The sequence below is a fragment of the Ursus arctos genome, unplaced genomic scaffold (genome assembly GCF_023065955.2).
Source record: "Ursus arctos isolate Adak ecotype North America unplaced genomic scaffold, UrsArc2.0 scaffold_8, whole genome shotgun sequence".
Taxonomy (NCBI): Eukaryota; Metazoa; Chordata; class Mammalia; order Carnivora; family Ursidae; genus Ursus; species Ursus arctos.
Window position 1 is genome coordinate 50,082,809 of NW_026623100.1, and position 27,888 is coordinate 50,110,696.

Sequence of the window (27,888 nt, forward strand, 5' to 3'; positions counted from 1 at the left end):
TCCTGCCAAGTTGTGACTCCCAAACAGAAAAGTGCTCCACCTGTCAGATTCTCTTCTACAAGTTATTTTAAATCTTTCCACCCAGATTGTACTTTTCAATATTCTTTGTTCTTCATCTTTGGACTCTGGAGTGGTTTTTCCATATCCTGACAGAACAACACCAAGCTCAGTCAAAGTGATTGTATTGAGGGCCAGGCATTAAGGGAATTCCTTTCGCAAAGGCATGGAGGCTGCTGGTCAGTGACCACTGTCTTTTCAAGTTAAGTACGACACAGCCTTTCTCATTCATGTTTTATTAGGAAGTCCTATCAAAGAATTAATCAGTTATAAAACTTTAAATATTAAATAAATCATTCTTATCAAAGAGATGATTCTTGTAAGAATATCAGATTTTTCATAAGATCAGAAACAAAGTCAAAATACAGCATTTCATTTTACAAATTATTTTTACAATTAATGGTCATGAAAAAAAACAACTTTAAAAAAATAACACTGACTCTGTGCAAATGTTAACATCAGGGAAGAGCTGTAGAGACAAGGCTGTTAAAGTGTAAATTTTAGATCTGCAAGGGAAGCAACATGAAATAAGTCATCTTTTATTAAAATAGATCTTTGTCTCTTTGCAGCATATACATATATATGTATTTTCTCTTTAAATAAATATATATTATGTATTTTTCACGATGACTTACTTGACAACATTCACCCGGTGCTTTAGGGCCATGACATTTGATTGGTAAAGGAAGACAAATTTCAAAAACATGGAGTGTACAGGGATTCTCCTACAACAGAAGAATTTCCTTGAGTTGGGAACGTCTCTCAGCTCTCCTCATATGAGGACTTCTGAGTCTTCTGAGGAATCGTCGGCAAATAAAAGTCCATCTGGTGACGGGCTCCCTAAGGGCAGTGTGCTGGATTGGGACCAGGAGACTCCATTTTTTACAAGTCTGTCCTCTGGTAAAACACAGTTCTTTCCCGGGGCAGCAGAAGCCAGATCTCCCCATTCTTCACTGCCCCCATTCAGGATGTACCTTTCCTCATGAGGTCTGTTCTCGTGAACTTCTGCCGTGACCACGCTGACGGCAGCGCTGGGAGTACAAGAGCCAATGATAGAGTCAAGATCAATATTCATGTCCAGCTGAGCAAGTGCGGGGCCCTCTCCAGGGTCCTCACAGCTCTCGGGAAACTGTGTGTTGATGTAAATGGCCTCAGCTTTGTCCTGAACTTCAGGCAAACTTTCCAAGAGCTTTTCTAGCTGCAGTCTCAACACTGAAAAGGTAGGTCGCTCCAAGGGCTCAGCTCTCCAGCAAGAGTGCATTATTTCATACCTACAAGTATACAGAAGGGTGAGTTTTTCTCAGTCCAGCACCCAGAGCCCTGAATGCAATCCACACTTTGTTTTCACCTAGTCTTTGATTCTGTCACATTTTAATCCACACTAATTCTACTTCTGGGAAATTTCTTGTATAATGTCCTGTAAAATTTCTTGTATAAATGTCTCATGGGCACGTAATAAATGATTCTCTGGCTCCAGGAATACAGAACATACGTGCCAATTATATCTACCGTTGTAAAGTAGGAGTATTTCAGGTCCTTCCTTCATAGGCTGGCAAACTATATGGCCCACGGGCCACGTCCAGCCCACTGTCTGTTTTGTAAATGAAGTTGTATTGGAACACAGCTACATTTATTTCTTGACATATTGTCTACAGCTGCTTCTGCTACAGTGGCAGAGTTGAGTAGTTGCTACAGAACCATATGGCCTGCAAAACCAAAACTATTTATTATTTGGCACCTTACAGAAAAGGTGGGCTGACCTCAGTTCCGTACAATCAAACTGGGTTTGCAACCGGGAGAACTGAGTTAGCAGGGTCCTGGGGCAGGGGCTAAAGAGGCCAGGGGGTGGGGTGTTCTGTGTGTGTCACTACGTTTAATCTTCTCAACAGCCCTGTCATTGTTACTTTGCAATAAAAACGAGCGTGGACTCAGGGATGTTACAGATGCCACCACGGCTGTGTGGGCAGTAGGGGAACAGCCTCCGACTGAACAATTCCTACTCCCAGGGCCTCATGACGCCTCTGCTGTGTCGTGTACAGACAACTCTCTCTTCCGGGTACCTTCTTTATTCACAGTGTCTGACAGAATTAAGAATTATGAGCACAACCAAAGAAAGAGATGATTGAATTAGGAACTACTGGCCGGAGATGAAGAGTGAGTTACACCATCATTTCCTTTTGATTCTCTCCTGTTTTGAGAAATTGATATTCGTGTCGCTGGATAAGAAAACAACCCAAATTGAAATCATCTGACACACGGACTAGACGCGATCTTATGAACATAAATACGCAATTCCCGTATTTACACTGAACACATGATGTAGACCCTTTGGCTAATTCTAGTAGCCTGTGGTACTTCACACACGGGCAGATCTCATCTATGTAGGCGTCTAACAATATCTTTTCACTTGTTCACTTTTGCAGCCCCTATCAACGCTTGCACATGCTTCTGGGAGGTGGAGATTTGCAAAGAGCTCTGCCTACGAAGGGGCCGGCCATGGACACAGGATACTGAGGTAACGGCAGGGACATCTTCCCATCTGAGAACCCTGATTCTCACCTGGACGTCAGACTGCGGAGTATTTTTTACTCTTCCTGTTTTTACCTTCAATAGATGGCCACTTAGACTCGACAAACAGTTTTTATTTCCATTTTCAAGGTTTTTATGGTATAAATCAATTTGCATTACTTCCTTCTCCCCCCCATAAAGCCTTGATTGTTGGCACTCTGAGATGAGCTTTGAGGAATTCTGTCCTTAGAGACACACACTCCTTTCCATTACTTCAAAAAGGGGCTGTGTTATTTAACTTATTTTCAATTTTTCCGGGTCTTTGAGAAAGCATTTGAATAATCTATCATTTTTTCATGTAGCAAAGTATCAATATCACTTTGAAACTTATTTATTTATTTTTAAGATTTTATGTATTTATTTGAGAGGCGGGAGGGGAGGGAGAGAGCACGAGTGAGGCAGGGGAGGGAAGGGCAAAGGGAGAGAGAGAAAGCAGACTCCCTGCTGAGCAGGGAGCCTGAAGTGGGACTCGATTCCAGGACCTGGGGATCATGACCTGAGTTGAAAGCAGACGCTTAACTGACTGAGCCACCCAGGCACCCCGAAATTAATTTTTTTTTTTTTTATTTTCAGTACGTTGTGAAGTACTTAAAAATATGAACATGGCTTTTATAGACTTGGGAGTATGTTTATTGTCTAAGCTGCTCCCCCAGAAGGGTGATGCCACAGTAGCGGACCAAGGAGAGGAGCAAGAGGGCCTGGACAGTAATGGGGGGCTGTGGGGTTTAGTAATGTCAATTTTAGGGTTGGAAAGAAAAATAAACAGGTTGGGTAGTTGACTTTGTAAATAGTCATTGTTGTTTTACTGTTGAGATTTTATAAAAGAGATAATCCTATCAGTTGCCAGGGGCTGAAGGCAGGGGAGAACGCGGAGTTGTTTCATGGGTATAGATTTTTCAGTTTCATAAGATGAAAAGTCCTGGAGATGGAGAGTAGCGATGGCTGGACAACAAAGTGAATTCACTTCACACTACCGAACTGTACACACACAAAGAGTTATGTTACGTGTATTTTACCACTATTTAAAAAAGGAGTTTAAAAAGATGCAATCATACAAATGTACAAAATTTATAAATGGATGAATTCACCCATATCTGTCAAGCACCTGCTTTGTCCCTGGCAAAGGAGTGTCTAGCACCACATTCTTGGCCATTCAGCCCCTCTGCCGGCCATGGGTCAGATCCCAGTGGGTTCGGGTTTTGCCCTATGGGCAATGGGGAATGACGGAGAGATTATGTTTAGGGCATCCATGATCAGACTCATTCAAGGAAGATTGCTTTGGTTGCCACCCAAAGGATGTGTTAGGAGCCTGGGGGTTAGGAGAAAAATGAGAAGGGAGACGGAAGGGCCTGCACTCTTCCACGGGAAACAATAATCCTGACCCACTCATCACTTACATACACTGTGAGGTTGCTGTGCCACTGTTTGCACATATGTGATGAGGAAGTGGAAGTCAATGGCCCCTGGCCCTGTCCAGCCCTGGGCCTCCATGCTTTGAGGGTCTTCAGGGTAGGAACGGAGGGGAGGGGGCTCTGAAGGACATCTGCTGGCTGATAGGACTCGTCAGGATAAAGGAAGAACAAGGTGGCTCCCTGGTGTCACACCGCACGATGAGGGTGATCAGCACAAGTGCCGAGAACCACTGTAGCCAGCGGCTAGGGGGTGTTCTAAGGGCTGCAGCCAGGACGCCGTGAACTCGGCTAAGGAAACGTCCCACGTAGGTGACGGGGGCATCACACAGAGTGGCCTCGCGGGCCATGGGGAGCAGGACTTGCAGCCTGGGAGTGATGCTGTGAGTAGGAGGTGGTCCCTGGAGGGCAGGATCAGAGAGCAGGGCACAGGGCGTACTCTGCTCTTTACATCGGTATAGTGCTTAGAGTGGAGTTTAAAGAGACCAGGGGGCAACTCAACACAGGAATGAACTCATCTCAACTAAGGTTAGACAGCACACGTGGAGGGGAAGCTCAGAAGTATCTTTCTCATTTTTTAAAAGAAAATGCACAGATATGTAAACACAGAGGCCTCTTTGGGAGACATTGTTCTCCAGCATCCAGATTCGAGGGGGGACATGGGAAGAGGGTCTGGTTCCCCAGAGCCCCTGTACGCCTGTAGCGTGGGGACCACTGACTGGTCTGCTTTGCCTGACTTCCCTGACACGCAGCATCTATGACTCTTTCACCTAAAACTTCTTACCGACTCAGCATGCATTACTTGGCTCTATGTGAAATGTTTCAAAGCCAACATGTGACACAGCTTAGACCTTGCTAAGACCCCAGATAATCGCCGCAAATACCAACTTCTTCTGGAGCACAAGAGAAGCTAAGAAAGAAATGGCAACAAAACTCTTCATTCAATATTGTTTGGTTGAAACTGCTTCCTCATTTTCAGAAGCAGACATGTCATTAATGTGGTCCCTTTAAAAACTACCATAAAACCCCAAATCTAATTTAATTAGGATTTCAAGATATTTCTAAAGGACTTACGTTTTTTGTGTCTGTTCTTCGTGTTCTATATTTACAACCACAATAACCACCACCACACCAAGCAGGGTGAGGCTCTGATCAATAAAGTTTCCTTCTGCTTGGCTTGGACAGGACCTGGGAGGCCTGCATGCACACTGACCTAGGTATTCTCACCCGTGTGTAGAGGCAGGGCCAGTGTGTGTGTGTGTGTGTGTGTGTGTGTGTGTGTGTGTAGGGGGGTGTCCCACACGTGCCTCCTCACACCAGTGTTCCACAACAGCCATGCAGGCCCACAGTCCTGAAACATTCTTGCTAAATATGGTGAAAATGCCCTCTCTAAGCCCATGACTCCTGTGACTTCCATCAGGAAGGTTCAAATCACCAAGCTAGGGGCAGTGCCACGAGAAATTATTTTTAAAAGGTCAGCAAGGTGTTTGGGGGACATCAATCTGGCACGTCGCTACTAATCACTGGTACCATTATGTGACACGCCCACAGGCTGAGTATTCTACCTCTTCTCTTCTTTAACTTCTCTTCCCAATCCCATTCTGAGTATGTGACTCTACTGTTTTTTTTTGTGGCTAATAATGAGGCACAGAGAGGTCCAGTCACTTGTGATGGCCACACACGTGGCTGGATGGGAGACAGCAGCTTGTCTGACTGCAAGTCCTGGGCCTCTTCCCATACTGCCTGCCCCGAAGAGAGATGGCCTGTCCGGACAGGTGCGCACTGTGGTCCTGCACACTTGGAGCTGGGGGCTCTCACGCCTGCTGAGCACGCACTCTCCCAGGGAGGGTTTTAACACATACATTTCTAGGCCCACTTCGTACCGAGAGTCATAATCTCCGCACAGGGCTGAGGTTAGAATACCTCCCCAGCAATTCTGAGGACCAGGCTGACCTCAGTGTCACTGGTTTAGATTTCCAGATTCCCTAACTGAAGATATTATTGTTTGAAATGTTGTATAGAAAGAGAACTATAGCGGTAAGAGGGCAGGTAATCGTTAAGTCCCTCATGTATGATAGATTTAACCTGTTTATAGGGTAGATCTCCTCAAGGTGCTTACGGAACTTCAGGACACGTGCAGGTTCCCTGGAGATGTGCACACAGCTCCCACACCAAGAAAGGTTTCTGGCCTGTGACGTCTGCATGCCACCTTCCGCATACACCCATCTGGCTAAGGGTGACCCCTGCCGCTGAGTGGCCGTGTGTCCCCAGGTCTGCGCAGAGCCAGCTGGCTGGCCCGTGCAGAGTGCCCGGGGACCCGGAGAAGCTCACTCACAGTTCATCCAGGCAGTCCTCGGGCTGCTTCAGCCTGTGGCCGTGGAGAAGATAGTCGTACATTTCGTGGTTCTGGACTCCCGGGTAGGGAGTCATTCCCCGTGTTGCTATTTCCCACATGGTCACGCCAAATGCCCACTGAGAACAAAGCGACAACAAGTTAGGATGCAAGTCTTTTCAGAAAGGCTGAATGGACTTTTTCATCTAGAAAGGTCATTTCCTTAAAGGCCGATGATGGTGCACAAAGCTGACAATTATGCCTGAGACACGCTGCTCTCCCAATGCCGCAAGAACGAGGGGCTCAGGGAGCCACACCTCCCTGGTTGTACTCAGGCTGTTTCGGGAAATCTGACAAAGGCGGATGCAGCCCTGTCTCTGTGTGTCAGTGCTCTGTGTAATGCTCTGTTCCCAATCTCCGGGTAAGGGATTAATTACACAGCACCTTTTATATAGAGCCGTTGGATGAACTCATTCAATTTAATGTGACTATCTTAGTTGTGGGCAATAAGTCACTATACTGTAGAAAAAAAAAAAGAATGGGAAAAAATTAAAGGCCTATGCAAAAACAGATCTGAATGTCAAGCTATGCCACCAGAATATAGTTTTCTACCTGAATTAAAGAATCTAGTGATAAATAAAAGGTATGAACATGCCCCCAATCCTCAGTTTATCAGGGAGTAAAATGTCTTGCAACACCAGCTTAAGTCACTTCTCTCTGCGCGCCTTCAACCCTGCCATGTGGGGCTCCCACTCAAAGCTCTGCACGTACCACGTCACTTTTACTTGTGTAAACTCGGTCCGCAAGACTCTCTATGGCGATCCACTTCACAGGCATCTTAGCGATGCGGCCTTGGCGGTAGTAATCACCACTGTAGATCTTTTTAGAGAGGCCAAAGTCTGCGACACAGACGGTCATATCGTCTCGTAACCTACAGAGAGCAAGTTCACGTCCTCAGCGATGTTTAGAGGCAAAGCCTAAATCACAGGTCTACGTCACACGCAGCTGAAAACATGTAAGGAACCAAAAGATGGAGACCCCATCCACCTGTGAGGGTCCTGCTTTGGGACCAACAGCAGAGCAGGTGACAGGAGGTCTGGGGGGTCTGTGTGGGGATCTGGAGCAGCACCGCACCTGTGCACAGAGGGCGGAGCCACCTGGAGGGAAGAGACACTGCACAGGGGCAGAAAGAGCAGCAGCCCCAGTCCAGGGCCCTCTGGGACTCATCTAGCAGCCAGTAGCCTTCCCGCGTGGTATCTGGAAGCAGCACTGGCTCCTGACAGTTTGGGGGAGGTGGGAAAGTACGAGCTGTAAGAGGGGGATCCTGGACTTCCTGTTAAGGTAGCCCGGTGGTACTTGAGGAATTAACTGGAAAGCGAAAGGGATACAATTGCATTTATAGCCCAGGCTGTTAAAGCAGGTCCTAGACAAGAAGAAGAAGAAAGGAGAAATGAGTGGTCTGGAGGTGGGATGACTTCCTTGTTCCTGTCTGTCTGACACTGGCTTTTAAAACAGAAAAGTCCCCCATCCTGGGAAATCCCTCCCAGGCAAAGTGGACAGTTGGTCACCCTACTTGATGGGAAAAACATGAAGGAAATATTAAGGGCAAAGAGAGCTTTTCATGATTCTCCCTCCATGGTAGAAAAATCACTTAAATAAGAACAAACAACGGGCACCTGGGTGGCTCAGTTGGTTAAGCGTCTGCCTTCGGCTCAGGTCATGATTCCGGGGTCCTGGGATCAGCCCCACACCAGGCTCCCTGCTAAGTGGGGAGCCTGCTTCTCCCTCTGCCTGCCGCTCCCCCTGCTCATGCTCTCTCTTTCTCTGTCAAATAAGTAAATAAAATCTTAAAAAAAAAAAAAAAACCCACCACAACAAACAAACAAGACCCTTCTGGGTTTTAAAAATGAGGTACAAGTGGTAGGGGGCCAGTGGGGGGGTCAGGTAAGGAGTCGGGGGGCAGCCCCTATGGTCACATCTCCAACCAAGAAAAACGGTAACAGCAATACATTTAAGGAACACTCTCTCTTCCTGCAATAATAAACCTAAAATCGAGAACTAGTTAAGATTTAGAGCAGGTGATGGCCCTGTTGGAGCAGGACAGAGAGAGGGGGGAGCTTGAGCTCAGAGTTCTTATGTGAGTCCTTGTCTCCCTGCTACAAGAGGGGAGACTCCATGTGGTTTCACAGTACACGCTCACAAGGGAGGATCTCGAAGCCTGAGAGACAAAACCCTTATGATTTTCCTTCCTGCCTCCATGACTAGCTGACTTACATAGAACTCTGGGTCCAAAGCTAGCCAATGGCAAAGGGGAAGGATCACAAAGATCATACCTAGCACTCCAAGCGGAGAGAGTGAAAATAAAAAAAGAGTCACAGGAGAATGTTTTGGAAGTCAACCAGACTCGTGGAGGTAGATGTTGTGAGAAGTCCCGGTCACACATCAGAGCCAGAGAAATCCCATCTCCAGAGCCAGCCACATGCTCCCCTCCCAAACCTGCCTCTCCTCCACTGTTTTTGTTTTTTGTTTTTTTTTTTAAGATTTTAATCATTTATTTGACAGAGAGAGAAACAGCCAGTGAGAGAGGGAACACAAGCAGGGGGAGTGGGAGAGGAAGAAGCAGGCTCCCAGCGGAGGAGCCTGATGTGGGGCTTGATCCCAGAATGCCGGGATCACGCCCTGAGCCAAAGGCAGACGCTTAACGACTAAGCCACCCAGGTGCCCCTCTCCTCCACTTTTTAACAACAATAGGCCACCTGCCCCTATTCCTGCCTGGCCCCCCACATCTCACACGATGAGGTCTAACCCCTCTGGGATTGGGCCAGGGCTCTTACATGCAGTTTCGAGCAGCTAAATCTCGATGAAGAAAATTCCTGTTGCTCAGATACTCCATTCCCTGGGCGATGTCCACCATGAACTTCAGTAGTGTCTGCAGAGGAATATGCTGGGGGTGGGGGGAGGAGAAACAGGAAGACAAAATATGTGTTAAAAGTTAAACTTGGAGAGTTATTGCCACCTGAGGGGGGAGAGAGTGTTTTTGTGTTTGTTTTTTTGGTGTTTGTATTTCTTAAAAGTTGGATCCTGAAACAAGGAAACAAACCTTTCATTTCCATATCACTCATCTCACAAATAAGTGTTTAAAAAAGGAATAAAACAACAACAAACCAGAAAACTTCTTGGCAAATTTCACATTCTCCCTGTCTTTAAAAATATTGATAGTGAATAACATTCTTTTTTTTTTTTTTTTAAGATTTTATTTATTTATTTGACAGAGATAGAGACAGCCAGCAAGAGAGGGAACACAAGCAGGTGGAATGGGAGAGGAAGAAGCAGGCTCATAGGGGAGGAGCCTGACGTGGGGCTCCATCCCATAACGCCAGGATCACGCCCTGAGCCGAAGGCAGACGCTTAACCGCTGTGCCACCCAGGCGCCCCGTGAATAACATTCTTTTTGCAAGTAATGAGGTCAAATTGGGTCCTTTGTGTCCTCTGGAGTGGCGGGGGACAGAGCACCTGTGCCCGGAAAGGAGGGGAAAAGAGGGGCGGGCTGCCTTCAGCGGGGGAGGGGCAAAACGCTGGCTCAGCCCACTCCAGTCATGCAGGCATATGCGGTCATCTTACTTTGAGATGCTTGGAAAGATACGTTTCTTTCAGACAGAAAGTAGGACAGTCTTTAACCCCTTATTACAGGACCAAAGGACCACAAGGAGGAATTCAGGGATTTTATTTTTGTTTCTCTAGAGCCCTCCTGTATCAACAGCCTACACCGTACAAATCAGACCAGGCAGCCAGGTGAGAGAACCTGCCCGGTCAGGAATGAAGATGAGGGTGATGACTGATGAAGAGCTCTGTGTTGTAACTAAACATTTTAGCCAGCAAGGGCCCTGAAGAAAAGGGTCTTCCACAAGTTCCTGGCAGTCGTGAATGGGTCCATCCGTGACAATCTCTCCCCAGTGCATTGGGTTTGTCATGGCTTATTGTCTGTGGAACATGAGTTTTCCAAAGCAGTGTTCAGGAAGACGCTGAATTTTTAACGCTTTATATTTCCCAGCTAAGATATGTGTTAATTACATCCTGACTATATGACAAAACGCTTTAATTATCCTTTACCCTTACATACTGGAGTTGTTAAAAACAAGTAAACAAAGAAATGTAAACAAATCAGACAGGAAAATCTTATGCCTCTGTACTGTATATTTGAGGCATTTGATTTGAGGCACTGATGACAATTTCTAGGAAAGGATTTGGGTGCTAAAGAATATAAAATCCTGCTGACATTGTGAAGGTGTAGTGCATATTAGGTATTATTAATTTGTGTTATCTTTCCCTAGAACATTTATGTTATTCTTGCAAATTGTGACCAAAAGTAATTTAAAAGATAACTGTGTGGTAGAACTAAGGAATGAATTCAACAAGGTTATAGGATACAAGATTGAGATATGAAAATTAATTGTATTTCTATACACTAGCGATGATCAATCTGAAAATAAAATTAAGAAAACAATTCATCTAAAAAGAATTAAAAATAAAATACTTAAGAATAAATTTAACAGGAGAAATGCAAAACTTGTACTCTGACCATTATGAAACATTGAAATTAAAGTAGATCTAAATAAATGGAAAGATATCCTGTGTTCATGGATCAGAAGACTTTGGGGCGCCTGGGTGGCACAGCGGTTAAGCGTCTGCCTTCAGCTCAGGGCGTGATCCCGGCGTTATGGGATCGAGCCCCACATCAGGCTCCTCCGGTATGAGCCTGCTTCTTCCTCTCCCACTCCCCCTGCTTGTGTTCCCTCTCTAGCTGGCTGTCTCTATCCTGTCGAATAAATAAATAAAAATCTTAAAAAAAAAAAAAAAAAAAAAGAAGACTTAATATTGTTATGATAGCAATACTCCCCAAATTGATCTACAGATTTAATATAAGCCCTATCACTGTCCCAGCTGGCTTCTTTGTAGAAATTGACAAGCTGATCCTAAAATTCATATGAAAATTCAAGAACTCAGAATATCCAGAACAAGCTTGAATAAGAAGACCAAAGTTGGAAGCCTCACTTATACTAATTTCAAAGTTTACTAGAAAGCAACTATAATCAAGATAATGTGGTACTAGCATAAGGATTGACACACAGATTAATGAAACAGAGTCAAGAGTCTAGAAATAAACCCATAAATATATGGTCAAAGGACTCTGCACAGAGTGACAAGATCATTCAGTAGGGGAAAGAATGGGACAAGTGAGTGGGATATGGAAGAGAATTGGACCCCAACCTGAAATCGTATACAAAATTAACTCAAAATGGATCAAAGACCTAATGTAAGAGCTCAAGGATAAAATTCTTAGCATTATCCATAAAAGCCAAAAAGTGGAAACAACCCGAAAGTCTATTAACAGATCAATAGATAAATAAAACATAATATATCTATACAATGGAGTTTATTTGGTCTTAAAGAGTAATGAAGTACTGATAGAAGCTACGATGTGGATGAACCTTGAAAACATGCTCAGTGAAAGAAGCCAGACACAAAAGACCACAGACTATGATTCCATTGATCTGAAATATCCAAAATAGGCAACTGGAGAGAGACAGAAAGCAGGTTGCTTGAACTGAGGGTTGCTGGAGAGGAGATAGGTGGGGGGATGGGGTAACTAGGTGATGGGCATTAAGGAGGGCATGTGATGTGATGAGCACTGGGTGTTATATAAGACTGATGAATCGGGGCACCTGGGTGGCACAGCGGTTAAGCGTCTGCCTTCGGCTCAGGGCGTGATCCCGGAGTCCTGGGATCGAGCCCCACATCAGGCTCCTCTGCTGGGACCTACTTCTTCCTCTCCCACTCCCCCTGCTTGTGTTCCCTCTCTCTCTGGCTGTATCTATCTCTGTCGAATAAATAAATAAAAAATCTTTAAAAAAAGAAATAGGGAGGTCCTTATTTCATTTAAAAAAAAAAAAAAGACTGATGAATCACTGACCTCTTCCTCTGAAGCTTGTAATACACTGTATGTTCATTAATTCAATTTTAATAAAATAAAATTAAATTTAATTAAAAAAAAAGAAAGGTTGCTTAGAGCTAGGAACAAGGTGGGGAGGGGAGATCAGGAAGTGATTGCTAAAGGGCATAGGACTTTTTGTTAGACGATGAAAAGGCTGTACAATTTATTGTGGTGATGGCTGCAAAACTCTGAGCATACCAAATACCACTGAGTTGTATACTTTAAATGGCAGAACTGTATGGTGTTTGAATTATATCTCAGTAAAGGTGTTATGAGAAAAAGTTACTGTTTCAGGAAAGAGAGGGAGAGGGAAGAGGAAAGAGAGAAGACAGACTTCTCTTTTTTTCTCTGGAGACTGGTGGATAAGGATGTCGTGCCTGGAGGAGCTGCCACCATCAGACACGTGGAGGGGCTGCCACCATCAGACACGTGGAGGGGCAACTGCAGCTTAAACAGCAGAGAGGTGGAACAATTGTGGACACGGGATGATGTTGTTGAGTGTAGAACTGACGAACGCCGCAGCTGTCCCACCTCTGGACTTCATTGTGTGAGATCCTTCTGCACCTGCCAGCGTGGCCCAAGACCACATCTCAGTTATGTAAATGTGCTTCCCCAGCAGGGCCAGGGTACTGGGCCCCGGGTGCCACTCCGTCTTCCATGTGAATAGTACTTTTGGAGCTGTGCAGGGCAGACAGACAGATGACAGGACAGGACAGGACCCCAATTCTCATGGGGGTGAACACACCAAAGGGAGGCAGGCTGTAAGAACATATGCGTTAAGCAGAGAGAAGAGCAACCTGCTCCAGAACCTCAGCAAAGAAATGAATTCTCATGGAAAAATTTAAAAAATTTTCTACACTGTCATTGTGGCTGTCCTCAAAAGAGGGGTGGGAACAAAATGGCAAATTAAGAGGAAGTACACGGCCACGATCAGAATGAGCAAAGACCTAGTGAGCTGAGAGCACACATGTGCTTTAGGAAAAGGAGGTTGTCTCATGTGCCAAAAGCAAAGAGGCAGAGAGAATGGGGTGATAAAGCAGGAAAGATAAGCTGGGATCTGTAACAGATTGGAGGGCTTCCTTTGCATGTAATATAAAAACCAACTCAAGTGCTCCAATTAAGCTACAGTAATCGAGACAATGTGGTAGGGGCAAAGAATGGGCACATAGTTTAACAGAACAGAATAGAGAACTCAGAAACAGACCCACACTTACACAGCCAATTCATTTCTGACAAAGATGAGAAAGCAATTCAATGGATTAATAACAGTCTTTTCACAAATGATATTGGTCATCCATACAAAAAATAAAAGCAAACCTTAAGCTAAATGTCACACCTTATATAAAAATTAATTAAAAATGGGTCAGACTTAAATGTAACACATACAATCACAAAATTTTTAGAAGATAATGTAGGAGAAAACTTTTTTATCTGGGTTTAGGCAAAAAGTTCTTAGACGTGACAGCAAAAACATGACCCATGAAAGAAAAAAGCTGAGGAATTGCACTAAATATTTTTACTCACATTAAGAGAATATGAAGACAAAAAAAAAAAAAAAAGAGAGAGAGAGAGAGAGAGGTAATACAAACTACAAACTAGGAGAAAAATCTTTGCAAATTGCATATCCAAAAAAGGTACGGTATATAGAATATATAAAAAGCTCTCAAAACTCAACAACAAGAAAAACAACAACCCAATTAAAAAATAAACAAAAAACTTTAACAGACCTTCACCAAAGAGGATATAAAGATGGCAAATAAACACAAGACAAGATGCTAAACATCCTTAATCATTAGAGAAATGTAAATAAAACCATGATGAGGTTATCACTACCCACCTATCAGAGCAGCTAATAACCAAATCAAACCAAACCAAAAGCTACTAATGAATACCAACTGCTAACAAGAATGCAGAGCAGCTGTATCTCTCATACACTGCTGGTGGGAATGTAAAATAGTATAGCCACTCTGGAAAATCGTGTAGAAGTTTCTTATAAAATTAAACATATGCTTTCCATATGACCTAGTATCTCACTTCTGGGTTTTTACCCCAGAGAAATAAGAAGTTATGTTCACTCAAAGTCTGTACATGATTTTTTTAATAGCAGCTTCATTCATCCTTGCCCCAAACTGGAAACAACGATGTGTCCCTCAACAGGTGAATGGTTAAACCAACTGGTATATCCATGCACTAGAATATACACAGCAATAAAACAAGAAATGAACTATTGATACGGGCACCAACTTAAATGGATTTCAAAGGCATACTGCTGAGTAAAGGAAGCCAAAAAGTTACAAACTACATGATTCCATTCACATAACATTCTCAAAAAGACAAAACTATAGTAATGGAGAACAGATCACTGGTTACCAGGGGTTAGTCACAGGGGCAGAGCGGGAGTACAAAGATGTAGCGGGAGGAGGTGTTGGGTGATGAAACTGCTTTGTATCCAGACTGTGATGATGGGTACGTGAATCCATTTATGTGTTAACAATCACAGAACTGTACACCAAAAAGGGAAAAAGAGTCGATAACACTGTATGATAATTTAAAAAAAGATTTTTATAAAGATTATAAATAGTCTCTATCTCTTCCACAGTGATTCAGGAAAAAAGTCCAGTAAGAGGCTACTTTATTTCCAAAGGGCCCATACGAGAGGTTGAACTTCACAAGTAAAAACAGACGATTGTTGGGCATCAAACAGCCCTGAATATGGGCCTGTATATTTTTACTGTTTTCTATAGAATTCACTCTTATGTGACACAAAATTCCCATCCTTCCAAAAATTATTAGAAAAATCATACCACATACCAGAAAACTAAATGGGAGTGAAATTGCCCATCAATGTGAAACAAAATCCATTCAAGAGGATGGCATGTAGCCATACACAGCCAACTGTCTGGAGGCTGCCCTGCTGGGGAGGGGTGCACGTGGGATGGGGCCGTCAGAGGAGAGCCGAAGGCAGGGGCTCTGCAACCTGGGGGCCAGTCCTGCCTCCACCATTACCTGATCTGTGCCTCAGTTTCCTCACCTGAGATTCTATGAGTAAGGACTTCCTATGGTTGGTGTGCCATTACTGCATCACAATATGCAAAATAAAGCCTCCACTAAATGTTTGAGAAATGTGAGCACTGTGGATGGCCTGCAGGTAGGTGCATGCCTCCTAAGTGCCAGCCTGTGAAACACGTAGGCATGGAATGAACAGCAGGGATGTGAATGTCCGAAGATGACAATGATTGTGCTAAGATGTCGGAAACTATAGGGTTTTTTTGTTTGTTTGTTTGTTTGTTTTTCTTTTCCAGGCTCCTTATAATATTATCGTCTTTCTTTTGGGTAGAAAAAGGGAAGAAAAACACTCAGCCATGCTGAGTCCCCAACTTTGGATTAGGCCCTTCAACACTTCAGAGGAGCCTCAGTGATTTTATAATAGCTTTGAGATGTGGCTACAATTTCCTAACTCTGGTTAGTGACTGTGTGGGTGAAAGACTTCAAGAAGTCAAGAGGAAGAGAACAAAAATCTGAGCATGAGACCAAGGGGAACTGAAAAAGAAAGATCACTTATACCTTCCAGGGAATAACAAAACAAGTAAAAGAAAAAGAAAAGGAAAGCAAAAAAATAAACTTTCATATCCATAACACAAAGGGTCAGCCGGACATAGGAAAGAAGGTTCCGGAATGTTTACCCTAAATTGGGTCTCAAGATTTTGTTTTTGTTTTTCAAGTGCCTTGCCAAATTTGATAAATGGCTGTTCCTGCAGATTTGTCTGTGTCTTGGGATGAGGACTTTCCTCATTAAGCCCCACAGTCAGTCACCTTTCTTGGGGCCCCTGGTCGGTCTCCTGGGTGGGACCTATGGCTGCCTGCCCGTGGGCATGGTGCTTCAGTGTAAGCTCCTGTTTCTGTTGGGCTTCCCTGTGCTGTGGGATTCAGACAGTGTTTGCCCTGTGGGGTCACCACCCTTCTTAGGGGCACTGTTGAAGGAAAGCATGCCGGCCCACCGAATCACAACACGCTTTCCGATCCTGAGAATGGAGGGGCTCTTGATAATCGGAAAGGTAGGCGGAGTATTCATGCTCAGTGTCCAGAAAGACAGTTCAGTGCAACTTCCCTCTGGGAATGAAACGGATCCTGCTTCTAGTGATTTCAGAGTGAACGAGTTGGAAAGAGGAGACTTTAAAAGAAAGAGGCCACTCTGTCAGCATGTGGGGCCCACCCGGCTCCATGGCGATGAGGCTTGAGCCATGAGATCGTGCACCCAGCTGGCTTCTTCCCCCATAAAATGGGAATAATAAGACCTATGAGCAGGCCTGCTGTGAGGACAGAAACCACATTTCAGCCCCCGGGGTGCATAGTGAGCGCTGAACAAAGGCCACACGTCCTCTCCCTCCCTCCCTCCTTTATTTTCAAGGTTAGATGCTGAGGTTTCCCAGGCCCTGTCACGGAAGCCTGGGGGACTGTTCAGAGGCAAGACGACTGGCTAATTACCTTGGGTCCTGTCTCTAGTCGGGAATAGAGTAAGTAGGTATGCAGATCCCCGTACTTCATGAAGGGTAAAATCACCATGGGCTTTGGGATGCCTTGAGAGCTCATTTCTATACATACACCTGAAATTAAAACCAGAGAAAGTTACAAAGAGCGCTTTGTTACCAGTAACTAGAAAAGCACTGCAGGAGCACTGGCCAAATTGAAACCATGTGCTCTCGAGGTAACAGCTAAAAACAAAATAAACATGTGGCTCAGTTGGTTAAGTGTCTAACTCTTGATCTTGGCTCAGGTCTTGATCTCAAGGTCATGAGTTCAAGCCCTGTGCTGGGCTCCATGCTGGGCATATAGAGCCTCCTTAAAAAACTAACAAATAAATAAAATAAATACTCATAACTCACACACAAACTTTATTAGAATATGGAACACATGCTGGGTCCACTTCTTGGTAATTTTTTTCTTTCAGATTAGTGCCAATCTTTGCATGAGAGCTCTCAAAAATTAATCTGTCACAACTGTAGCCATCTAGACACCCATGGGGTTTTTGTTACACTGAACCTAAGTGAGGGCTAGTGACTGCAATCGAATTCAAGGGCAAACTAGCTTCATGGGATAGTGAAGTACCCGATCAGGTGAAAAAGCCCGGTGCCATCAAATGCTCAAAACTATTAAAAGAATTTTGAGGGCCAGTAGGTAAAATCCACACCTCTAAATTTTAACCGTTATACACAGGAAACACCATTTATCATGACAAGCTAGAACTAGGGCCCGTCTTCAGATGGCAGGCTGGCAAAACTCTCGCACAGCCCATCAATTGCAAAGCGTGATGGTTCTCGGAGTATCTGCCGGAATCAGCCGCGGCAAAGGAGTAACAGTGGTTTCTTCGAAACGATTTTGTATCCAAGCATTATTTTTCACATCTCTCTGCAGCTTTGGTTGTAATAAAACTTTGAAAGTTCCCCAAAGAATTTAGCATTTATCAAGACACAGGACAGAAAAAAAAAAAGTCAGCAGAATATTCGATTATTTTTAGATCGCTCTTCTGTCTTGGAATAGTGGCATTTACACAGCAACCTCCTGATAGCTACAGGGCCACAAAACCAAATTCTATTAAATCGTGTCTCCTGAAACCAGCAGTATTAGATCCTAGGAAATCAGTACTTGAAAATATGTTAATAGATTATTTCCCAAAGATGATCTACGGAATTTGTCTACTTTGACAGCCTCACCCCACTGGTATTTGATTCATGGATAATCTTAAATCAATAAAAATGATAACATAGTTTAACATAAGCTTTTGTCTTGCCTTGGATGAACGTGGGGGCCCCGTTTTCACCTACAGTCACCTAGAACTCTGTGGACACCAACTGTTCCTGAGCTCTTGGGGTGTCCAGGAAATACAGGCCCATTTGTACCATCAGCCTCAGAAAATACAACTGTAAGAAGGCTTTGGGGTGAAAAACTCAATGTTATCAATTACTGTGGGGTCATACAAAGTATAAACTTATCTGCCCGAGAGACTTTTCTTTTGACATGGAGTGGATTAGCCAAGCCCCGCTGTCCCCCCCAGTCCCGCATTTCTCTGAGGTACCTAGGAGTCCGATGACGTTGGGGTGGTTGAAGTCTTTCATGCACGCGGCCTCACTGAGGAACTCCTCAATCTCTCGCTGAGAAAAGTTGTCCACTGAAAGAGAGGGTGGAAAATGGTAGGCTCCGATACTGTACTCAGTTAGGGGGAAGGAGGTAAGAGCAATTTTGTTCTCTAAAAGTAAAATCAGGAAAAGGCAAAACTACAGCAACAATAAATAAGAGGAGTGGTTGTCAGGCATGGATGGGAGGGAGGGATGGAAAGATGGCACACAGGAGAAGGTAGGGCAGGGAAACTTCCGCATGATACTGTAATGGTGCACATAGGACACTGTATTTGTCAAAACCCACAGAAGGTTCAATACAAGGTGAAAGCTAATATAACCTCTATGGACTTCAGTTAATAACATGTCACATGGGTTAATGATGTATCAGTTGTAAAAAATGCACCACGCGGACATAAGACGTGAATGATAGGGAAGGCTGTGAAGGGAGAGGGGCATATGGGAACTCTGTATTTTCTGCCCAATTTTTCTAGACACCTAAAACTGCTCTAAAAATTAAAGTATATTTATTAAAAACAAACCAAAACCAAAAAAAAACCAAAACCCTGAAAGTCAAATGCAGCTGATCTGTTGCAATTATTTTTGCCTTAAAAGAAGAAAGAACACATGCTTCTCTCTGTCTTGCAAGGCGGGTTGCTTAATCCTGCCTTGTGAACTGGATATACTTTCCTAACGTGCACACCATACCATTTTGGGATTAAACCAACTTGAGAGAGACATCTAAAATTCTATATTATGCTAAGTGGAACAAGCCAGTCACAAGTGATCCCACTTTTATGAGGTAATGAGAGAAGTCGACTTCATAGAGACAGAAAGGGGGTGGTGGTAGCCAGGGGCCAGTGGGGGCGGGGGAGACGGGAAGTTGTCTGATGCATATGGAGTTTCAGTTTTGCAAGATGGAAAAAGTTGTGTAGGTGGACGGCGGTGGTTGCACAACAGTGAGAATGAACTCAAGGCCACTGAACTGTGCTCTTTAAAAATGGTTAGGATGGTACATTCTATGTTATGTGCATTTTACCAAAATTAAAAACAAAGAAAAACAAACATAATGCCAGGCATGCCTTAGGGAATTCGCTCTAACAGAAAGTTTTGACTGAAATCACATGTGCGTCCATCTCGTACAGGGTCCGGACATTCTATGGGCTGTATACACATTAATCTTCCTATTAAAGCAAATTTAAGAAAAGTAAAGAAAAAAGTTTTACAGATCTGCAAAATGTCTGCTACCTTTGTCCTCACCTATTACCTTTGCTAAGACAACGAGATGGGTGGAACAGAAAGGGTAGGGGGTAGGGTGTGCGGGCAAACTCTGTGTGCACCGCCCCACCCCAATCAAGGACCAACATGGATGAGCCTGGCCTGCAGAGGCCAGAGACATTCTTTCAATCTTTGATAAATAGCATAGATGCAATTCTTATGCAAATGGTTCTAATTCAGTCAAAGAAGAGCACAGCCAAGGCCAGAGAGGAAACAGATTCCAGGCCTAGCCCCTTTTACAAGGCCCCCTAAACGTTCCACTGGTAAATGGGGACAATGGAAGGAGCCTTCACATGGACCAGGTTCAGACACAATAATGCAAGGGGCAGGACCAGTGCTGAATGTGGCTCCGCACCCAGACTTGGCTCTGTACTGGGTTCAGCTCCCGTGACTACTCTAACTTCTAACTTCAGGTGTCTGGGTTTTCAGGGGATGACATGTGAATTTACCTCCGAGTCGCACTGATTTCCTCTTCCTGTTTTCCTGATGGAATGCAGGAATGACTGTGATGTCCTTTGACACACAGTGAGTATTACATAAGTATTGGCCATTATTATAGACACAAAAAGCTTTGGAAAGCAGAAAACACCAGCCCATGTGACTTGCTGGTTACTAGGGTTCCTTTTTGTCACTGAAATGAAAACTTCAGCCTCCAGTTCTGGTTAAAAAGTCTTGCTACATGCTTATAATCTAATTTAAGTTTTAATTCCCAGGAGACAAGGAATTTAAATTTTAGGAAGAACCCAAGGAGTAAATTTTACTCCTTGATCCAAAATAATATTCAATGTATACAGGAGGTAAATGAGGAAGCAATGTTAAAGACATTAACAAATGAAGCACCAAATAATCTCTCTCCGTATGAATCATGAAGACAACGGTGGGTAAAATGCCAAACAACCACGGTCTATTTTATGGGTGCTCAGCGGGACACCTGAAGAATAAAACACAATCCTGCATCCCCAGGCCCTGGAAATGCACTTCCTGGGAAAGGGCATGAGGGTAAATGCTATCACGTTCTGCCACTGCAGCCTGGTCAATGCATGGTGATGAAACAGTCCAGCACAACCTTCTCTCTTTCAAGCTATCTGACTTTGACAAGTCACCATATCTCAGAGCCTAGTTTCCTTAGGGAGATAGACATCTGCAGACTCTGGAGTGCCCTAATTAGCATCTGTCTTTACTTTTGTCAATGCTGTCATTCATTCTCCTCTACACTGCCACCAAAGTGAACTTTCTAGAATGTGATCTGCTTTTGTTCCTCATTTGCTTAAGACTCTTACTGGTGTCCTCCTACTTGTAGGATAAAAGCAGATTCTTTGTGACGACTTATAAGGCCCTTTCTGACCTGGCTGCAGGCTCTCTTCCCAGCTTGCTTGGAGGTTCCAACTTGGGATCACTGCTCTTCATACACCCTTGACCCATACGTATCTGTCCTCGCTCTGGGAAATGTACCTTCCAGGCAGCCCACAACTTCCTGAGGACTAGGCAACCATCCTCAAGTAAGGAAGTGATCCCACCGAGCTGGCCAGATCTGCCAGACCAATCCCTGGGGTCAGAGGCCGCCACCAGATCAGCCTTGTCTCAGAAATTCATGCTTTACTTTGGAGTTATTCATTCTCCTAGATGAGAGTGAGGGGGAAGGGGGAAGAGAGAGAGAAATAGAGAATGAGACAGAGAGGGAGAGAGACAGAACGAGACAGAGAGGGGTGTGGTGTAAATGATAAACAACTCCGTCTCGACTATAAAGAATATACCATGCAGATACGACGAGCTCCTGACAGTCACTTTCCCTCTGTGACCACACAGTGCTCTCGATGGTCTTCTGACTCATCAGTGACTGAGATCACAATACATGAACCCCCTCACTGGCCTTACAGAGCACCAGTTACTGAAGCAACTGCCGACACCCACCAGAAGGTGTTCTATCAGTGATAACTCACACTTCATGGTCTTCACGGCCACTTTCTGAGAGGTCCCATCTTGCTGCTTAAGATTTCCTTCCATCACAGACCCAAACTCTCCTGTGAAGTAAGACAACATCTATACAGATTGTGCAGAATCTCCCCCGACTACAGAAGCGCTACAGTTCCCCAGCTGCTGTTTTTATGTGGCCTGAGAGTGACCCGTATGCAGCAGCCGGGCAGGGTCTGCTGGGGCCACCCACGCTCGCAAACCAGGGGACAAAGGCCATGCACTAGCCTCCTGCTTGTCACAAGCTTGCTTGGCTCAGGCTCAGCTCGGGCCATCATTTTAGTAAGCATTAAAACTGACCCAAGACACTTACAGAACAACACGGAAAATGTTATTGACATTTATAAAGTAGAAATTCTTAATACCATTATCATTCATCCTAACATCAGTTTGACAAATTAAATATGTATTATCATTTTGCTCCTATTTAACTAATTAGAAAAGTGCCCAAAACAGTAAACTTAAGAACTAGACATATGCAGAGGATATAGGAAACCAATCAATGAATTGCATGCTTTCCAGTGAAGGAAGGGAATTAATATTTTTCAAGGGCCTACTCTCTGTGCAAGGCAAAAACCACTATTTACTTTTTCATTTTAATAAATTATAAAATAGAACTATTTGCATTGTAACTTAAAGTCACAAAATGGCATTTTACATAATAAATACACATATAAAAAATACTGTAAACTGCTTACCTTCTTACCTCACATTTTAAAAGAAATAAACTGCTTACCTTCCCCCAGGATTTTTCCAAGAATTAATAGATTCCTGTCAATCACAACATCTTCCAGTTTATTTTGTAGTTCCTCACTGACTCCCAAGCTACGCACTGTAAAGACGGACAGAGTATATATAAGAGTTGTCAGTGTGCTCCCTTTCATTTGAATAGAATTAACATGATACATACAGTGTTATCAAAGAGTTAAACATTTTCTTTATTTTGTGCCCATGTTCTCCCCACAAAAAGCCTATAATAAAATATCACTCTTAACTCTACTATGATTAAAGTGAGTAAGATGAATTCTTCAGGGCAAGATTAATTGTGAAGGATTATAAAAATCAGAGCCATATTTCTCTTCCCACTATGCAGTAGCAGTGGCCAGCAATCGGATTCCTGTGTGTGTGTGTGTGGGGGGGGTTGCCCTTGATTTAAAGGATAAAGAAGATAGTCAGTAGGTACTTTCTGGTGGAGTATTTGCTATTTTATCCCTAACTATACTATACAAAAGAGCCATCAGCTTACCTCCCCTGTCCTATGCCAGGGAAGGAGGCCCAGTAACCACAGGAAACACTGAAAGAACAAGTTACCGTTCTACCTATGGGATATGGAACCTCATTATAATGACATAAGAAGTGCTAACTTGAGTTACTTGTGGGAAAGTCGGAGAATAAGATCTTCTATAATAAGGTATCAATATGCAGCATTGACAATAAGTGTTACCAATAAGAGGAATTAACCCATTCAATAACTCTTTGGCAAATGATTCAGTTTGTGCCATAGTTAAAAGTAAAAAAAAAAAAAAATAAATAAATAAAATAAAAATCAAAAACATTCTACCTCGAACCTCGAGTTTTTGTTTCATAGCACCCTGTTTTCTATCATCCTTTTATTTGTTTTATTGTTGTTGTTTTTGTTTTTGGCAAGCATCCAGAAGCTTGAATTTGATAATATTTGCACATACTTTCTACAGTCTTTCTTAATTGTTCAAGAACACAGCTGTCCGTTTATTCTCACTCTTCGACTGGAAGGCTCCCCTCCGATTCAGCAAAACTCAAACCATGATTGTTATAAAGTACGTTGGCAAATTGTTCTCTGAACTGGTTGCCATAGGAAAGCGGGAAATAAGCTCAGAGATTATGTCAATTGCTTTGCTGTTTTCTTTAAATCCCTGACCTCTAACCACATCTTCTATCACTGTGGTGAGTTCCTGTCTGTGGTGTTAGGAGACTTGAACCCGGGCCACTTCACCTCAGGGCACACTCGAGAGTTCCAGTAAACCAGCCAACAGCAGAGCACATGGCAACGCCAGACTAGCTACTTGCTGGTTTCTGGTTTCTGAAGACCTTTTGCATGTCAAAAATATCCATTCTTTGACTCCTTTGGCTTTTGTTAGAAATCTATTGATCAATTCATTGTTCTTCCTTTGCTCTCAATTACTTTAACTTTCGCCAGAAAAGGGAAATGGAACTTACAGGTGAGTTCGATGGCTCGCCGACAGAAGGACTTCTTTGCAATATAATTGACGACTAATTCCGAATCCTCCTCTGTGAAGGCATTCCTGGGTGAAGAAAAATAAAGCCATCCCATGCTCATAAAAAAAAGGGCCTGCTGGGACAGGGGCCGATTCCACAAGATGCCACTAAGCCGCTGCCTGTTCAAATGCCTCTTTTACGACAAAGACATTTCCCACCGGGAGAAATATGTTTCTTTCTGTAGCTCTGTTTCAGGCCTGCTTGGCAAAGTCAAAGCAACTCTGTCCAAGCACCATCAAGAACACAGAACAGCTGAGAAGCTCCCCATGGCCAAAGCTGTAAGAGTCTGAGCAACAAAATAAAGCAGTATTGGATTATAATCCAGATTGTAAAATGAATATGCACGAGTCCACACTGATTTGTTTATGACTGAATACATAAATGAGGTGTTGAGACAAACCTATGCAGAAGAATTCCAAATATTTTACGTAGATACTCTCCCCGTCATGGGTGGGGGAAGTGTAACTCCTCATCCTGGTAAGTGTGGGCTGTGCAGGTTGACTTACTTCCAGACAGTACAGTAAGGAAAGGGAGAAAAATAACCGTGTCCCGTTTAAGTGACAGAATTAATGTTAGAACCCAGGCATCATGTCTTCTAGGCCAGTGCCTTCCTCTCCGTATGCCAGGCTCCCTGCCACCACAGGGCCTTTGCGTGCGCTGCTCTTTCTTGCTGTAATGCTCTTCACTTTGTCTTTCACCTAGTTAACACCTGCTCTTTCTTCAGATTTTAGTTCAGGGATCTTCTGGGAGGTCTTTCCTGACTTTCTTAATGCAGCCAAATTCTGCCGTTATACACTCTGACATATCTCTTTATACAGGACTCAACACAGTTGCTGTTTTATATTTACTTGTGTGATTACTGCTTGATTCTCCATTAACTATGAGCACCCACGAGGGCAGGAGCAGTGTCTGCTTCTGTTCACTCTTGTATCCCAGGTTATCACTGAGAAGGCCTTTAATACACATTCCTGAGTTACTCTTACATCTTCTGCAGAGGTTCTCTGCACCTGTTTCACAATGAGCCTACAAACCACTCCTACACTCTGGGACGCATTTCAGTCAACTACATGTTCAGGATTAAGATCAGATCTTGTCATTTATTTAAAGTAGTCATTCTTAGGGGTGCCTGGGTGGCTCAATCAGTTAAGGTCTACCTTTGGCTCAGGTTCATGACCTCAGGGTCCTGGGATCAAACCCTGATCAATGGGGAGTCTGCTTCTCCCTCTCCCTCTGCCCCTCCCACCCCGCTTGTGCCCTCTCTCTCTCAAATAAATAAATAAATAAATAAATAAATAAATAAATAAAACCTTTAAAAAAACTTCAAATAGTTATTCTTAGAATTTACATACTAAGATATAATAATTATAAGGATAGAATTAGTAAGTACTGAAGGTACCCGACCCTTAGGACTAGGATGGACACAAAGGGCAGTCGAGCCTCCACTCTCAAGCTCCCTCTCATGCCAATGGAAAGTTTTGGAGTGGAATGTTCTAGGAGCATTCCTAAGATGTAGCAACAAACAAAGGTTGCCCAGCTCCCTCCAAAACAGAGTCACTCACCTTCCCTCACTCTGTCCCATTCCAGGCTGTCAATAACCTGCCTCTTACAGAATACTTCCTCTGCCCCATGAGTGATAAACTGGATTTCACGGAAACCCAAACTCACTACAGAGGTGCTAGAGTAGAAAACTGAGTCAGAAACAAATTTGCAGGGGCGCCTGGGTGGCACAGCGGTTAAGCATTTGCCTTCGGCTCAGGGCGTGATCCCCGCGTTATGGGATCGAGCCCCACATCAGGCTCCTCTGCTATGAGCCTGCTTCTTCCCCTCCCACTCCTCCTGCTTGTGTTCCCTCTCTCTCTGGCTGTCTCTATCTCTGTCAAATAAATAAATAAAATCTTTAAAAAAAAAAAAAAAAGAAACAAATTTGCACACATAGCCTTCTTTTTATAGGTTGCCTCAACATGCCTGCCCATCTTTGTTGATAATTTAACTACTGTTATAAAAGTCAGATGTACAGAAAATCAGAACAAGAGCCTCTTTTACACTTGAAAGTGAAAATATAATGTTTTTCTCTATTAGAAAAATCACTGATCATTACAGAAAGTGTATAAAATACAGCAAAAAAAGAAAACACAGAATCATCCGCACTTAACACCACCCAGAATTGCTAATGCTTTGGTGAATTTCCTTCTGGTGTTTTTATCTATACATACATTTTATTTGTTTCTTAAAAATAATTAGGATTATTTTTAAGACTTCTAACAAAAATCCTCATTTTACAGCAACCAAGTTTGAATACTGAAGGCTTACTGATGCTCTTCTCTGTACATGAGCCCCTTTCAAGGCCGGCTTCCCCTGTTGGCTGCCTCTGTAGCACGGGCCTAAGCAAGGAGGCTGCCTGCCCCCAGGATGTACATAAGACAGGACCCCCAGCTGGGTTCAGGGAGGAGCTGAGCCAGCCAGAGAGGCATCATCGGCTGGCAGAACAAGCACGTGATACCACTGGGCAAAACATTTTAAACTGGGGACACTTACCCAAACTTTGTCTCCTGGATTCGTTTTCTGATGATCAGAGAAATATATAAAATCGACCCAATCAAAACAAATCCACAAAAGCAACCAAGGATGATGAGCACAGGATCCGTGTTGCCAGGTGCTGGGGTGGACGAGGGGGCAAAATCTACCCAACCTAGTAAAATACCAATAGAATCAGTTGGAAACACCTCTTTGGGATCCAAAATACGTAAGAAACATTGGCTTGTAAAAGGGAAAGAAGATAGTCAAAAGTTCTAGAACTTGGTCCTTTTGTATTTTGTGATCTCCATACGCAGGCAGTCCTCACTCTGACGGGGCAAGCTAAGACCATGCACAGTGAGCTTAATAATTAACGGGTGACTCTCTTCACGTCAGTTATGAACATATAAGGAATGGAAAAAAAATGGCAAAACTCCTATTTATCTGGTATACTCTGATTTAAAACACTAGATATATTGAGAATTAAAAGACTGCATTTCTCCGTAAAAAAGCTTATCAAGAGTAGTTTGAATGGTACCTGTCTTCTTCTTCTGGTCGCATAACTTATGATCTGGCAAGAATATATTTTCTGTGCCCTGGAGAATTTTCATCCTCCCTTCTGGGTTTGGATTCGTTCTCCACATTTTACCCTTTGTGCTTTCAAAGCTGAGAACTACCTCTGAGCGTTCCTTTATATGAAGATTTTTGCTCAAGTCACTTCCTCAGGGCCATTTTTCTCCTTTTGGTGCGGCCACTACGCTCATGTCATAAAGTCACATTCGCCTCTTTCCCTGGCCACAGACCTAGTCGCTCACATGGCAGCCCTGTCTGCATTCCCACAGTCGGCTGTGTCTTCCATACTCCACATTCAATTCCAATTTCATTTCAACACTTATATGCTTCCTTTCTTTGCTGCACTTCATCTTTGCTCACCGACTCCCTCTTTCAAGGACTTACTTTTATCAAGTGTCATGTGGGTGTGTCCCTGGGAGATAAGGAGGCAACATGCGTGGCTATAGGTCTTTCTAGATGCATATGATTTGAATCATGGAAGTGCAGCGTCCAACCACCGAGAGCCTTTGAGACAAGTGACAAGACTGGTCACAATCTCACGCATCTGTCATTTCTGTAGTTGTTTGCGGACTGGACAGTTGGCAGTGAAGTGTATGCTTCATGCAATTACTCACAGATACTACATGATGGTAACTCAAGTTCAGACCATGTCATTGGGTTATTTAACCCAACTGTGGTAGCTGAAATGTATGCATGTTGGAGTTGTGCAAAGCAAGGACTGTCGGAAGAGCACAGCTTTGTAAAATATTGGAGAGTTTCCCATGTATGCAGATGAAAGCTCTGTCTTCTTAAACTCTGACTTTTTTAAACCTATGCCCTTAGAAT

General features: G+C 43.6%; 1 protein-coding gene across 1 annotated transcript in view; it reads right to left on the reverse strand.

The window, feature by feature from the left end:
• Nucleotides 1-277: 277 nt before the first annotated feature.
• MERTK (MER proto-oncogene, tyrosine kinase) overlaps nucleotides 278-27,888 on the reverse strand; it is a 106,445-nt gene continuing 78,834 nt past the window's right edge. The window contains exons 10-19 of the mRNA XM_026480420.4: nucleotides 26,512-26,665; nucleotides 23,917-24,002; nucleotides 22,457-22,552; nucleotides 21,690-21,770; nucleotides 18,432-18,524; nucleotides 16,844-16,962; nucleotides 9,201-9,310; nucleotides 7,138-7,297; nucleotides 6,370-6,506; nucleotides 278-1,328 (exon numbers count right to left, since the gene is read on the reverse strand). Of these exons, the coding sequence (XP_026336205.3) occupies nucleotides 830-1,328; nucleotides 6,370-6,506; nucleotides 7,138-7,297; nucleotides 9,201-9,310; nucleotides 16,844-16,962; nucleotides 18,432-18,524; nucleotides 21,690-21,770; nucleotides 22,457-22,552; nucleotides 23,917-24,002; nucleotides 26,512-26,665 (1,535 nt within the window). The 3' untranslated portion in view covers nucleotides 278-829. The remainder of the gene's footprint in view (nucleotides 1,329-6,369; nucleotides 6,507-7,137; nucleotides 7,298-9,200; nucleotides 9,311-16,843; nucleotides 16,963-18,431; nucleotides 18,525-21,689; nucleotides 21,771-22,456; nucleotides 22,553-23,916; nucleotides 24,003-26,511; nucleotides 26,666-27,888) is intronic.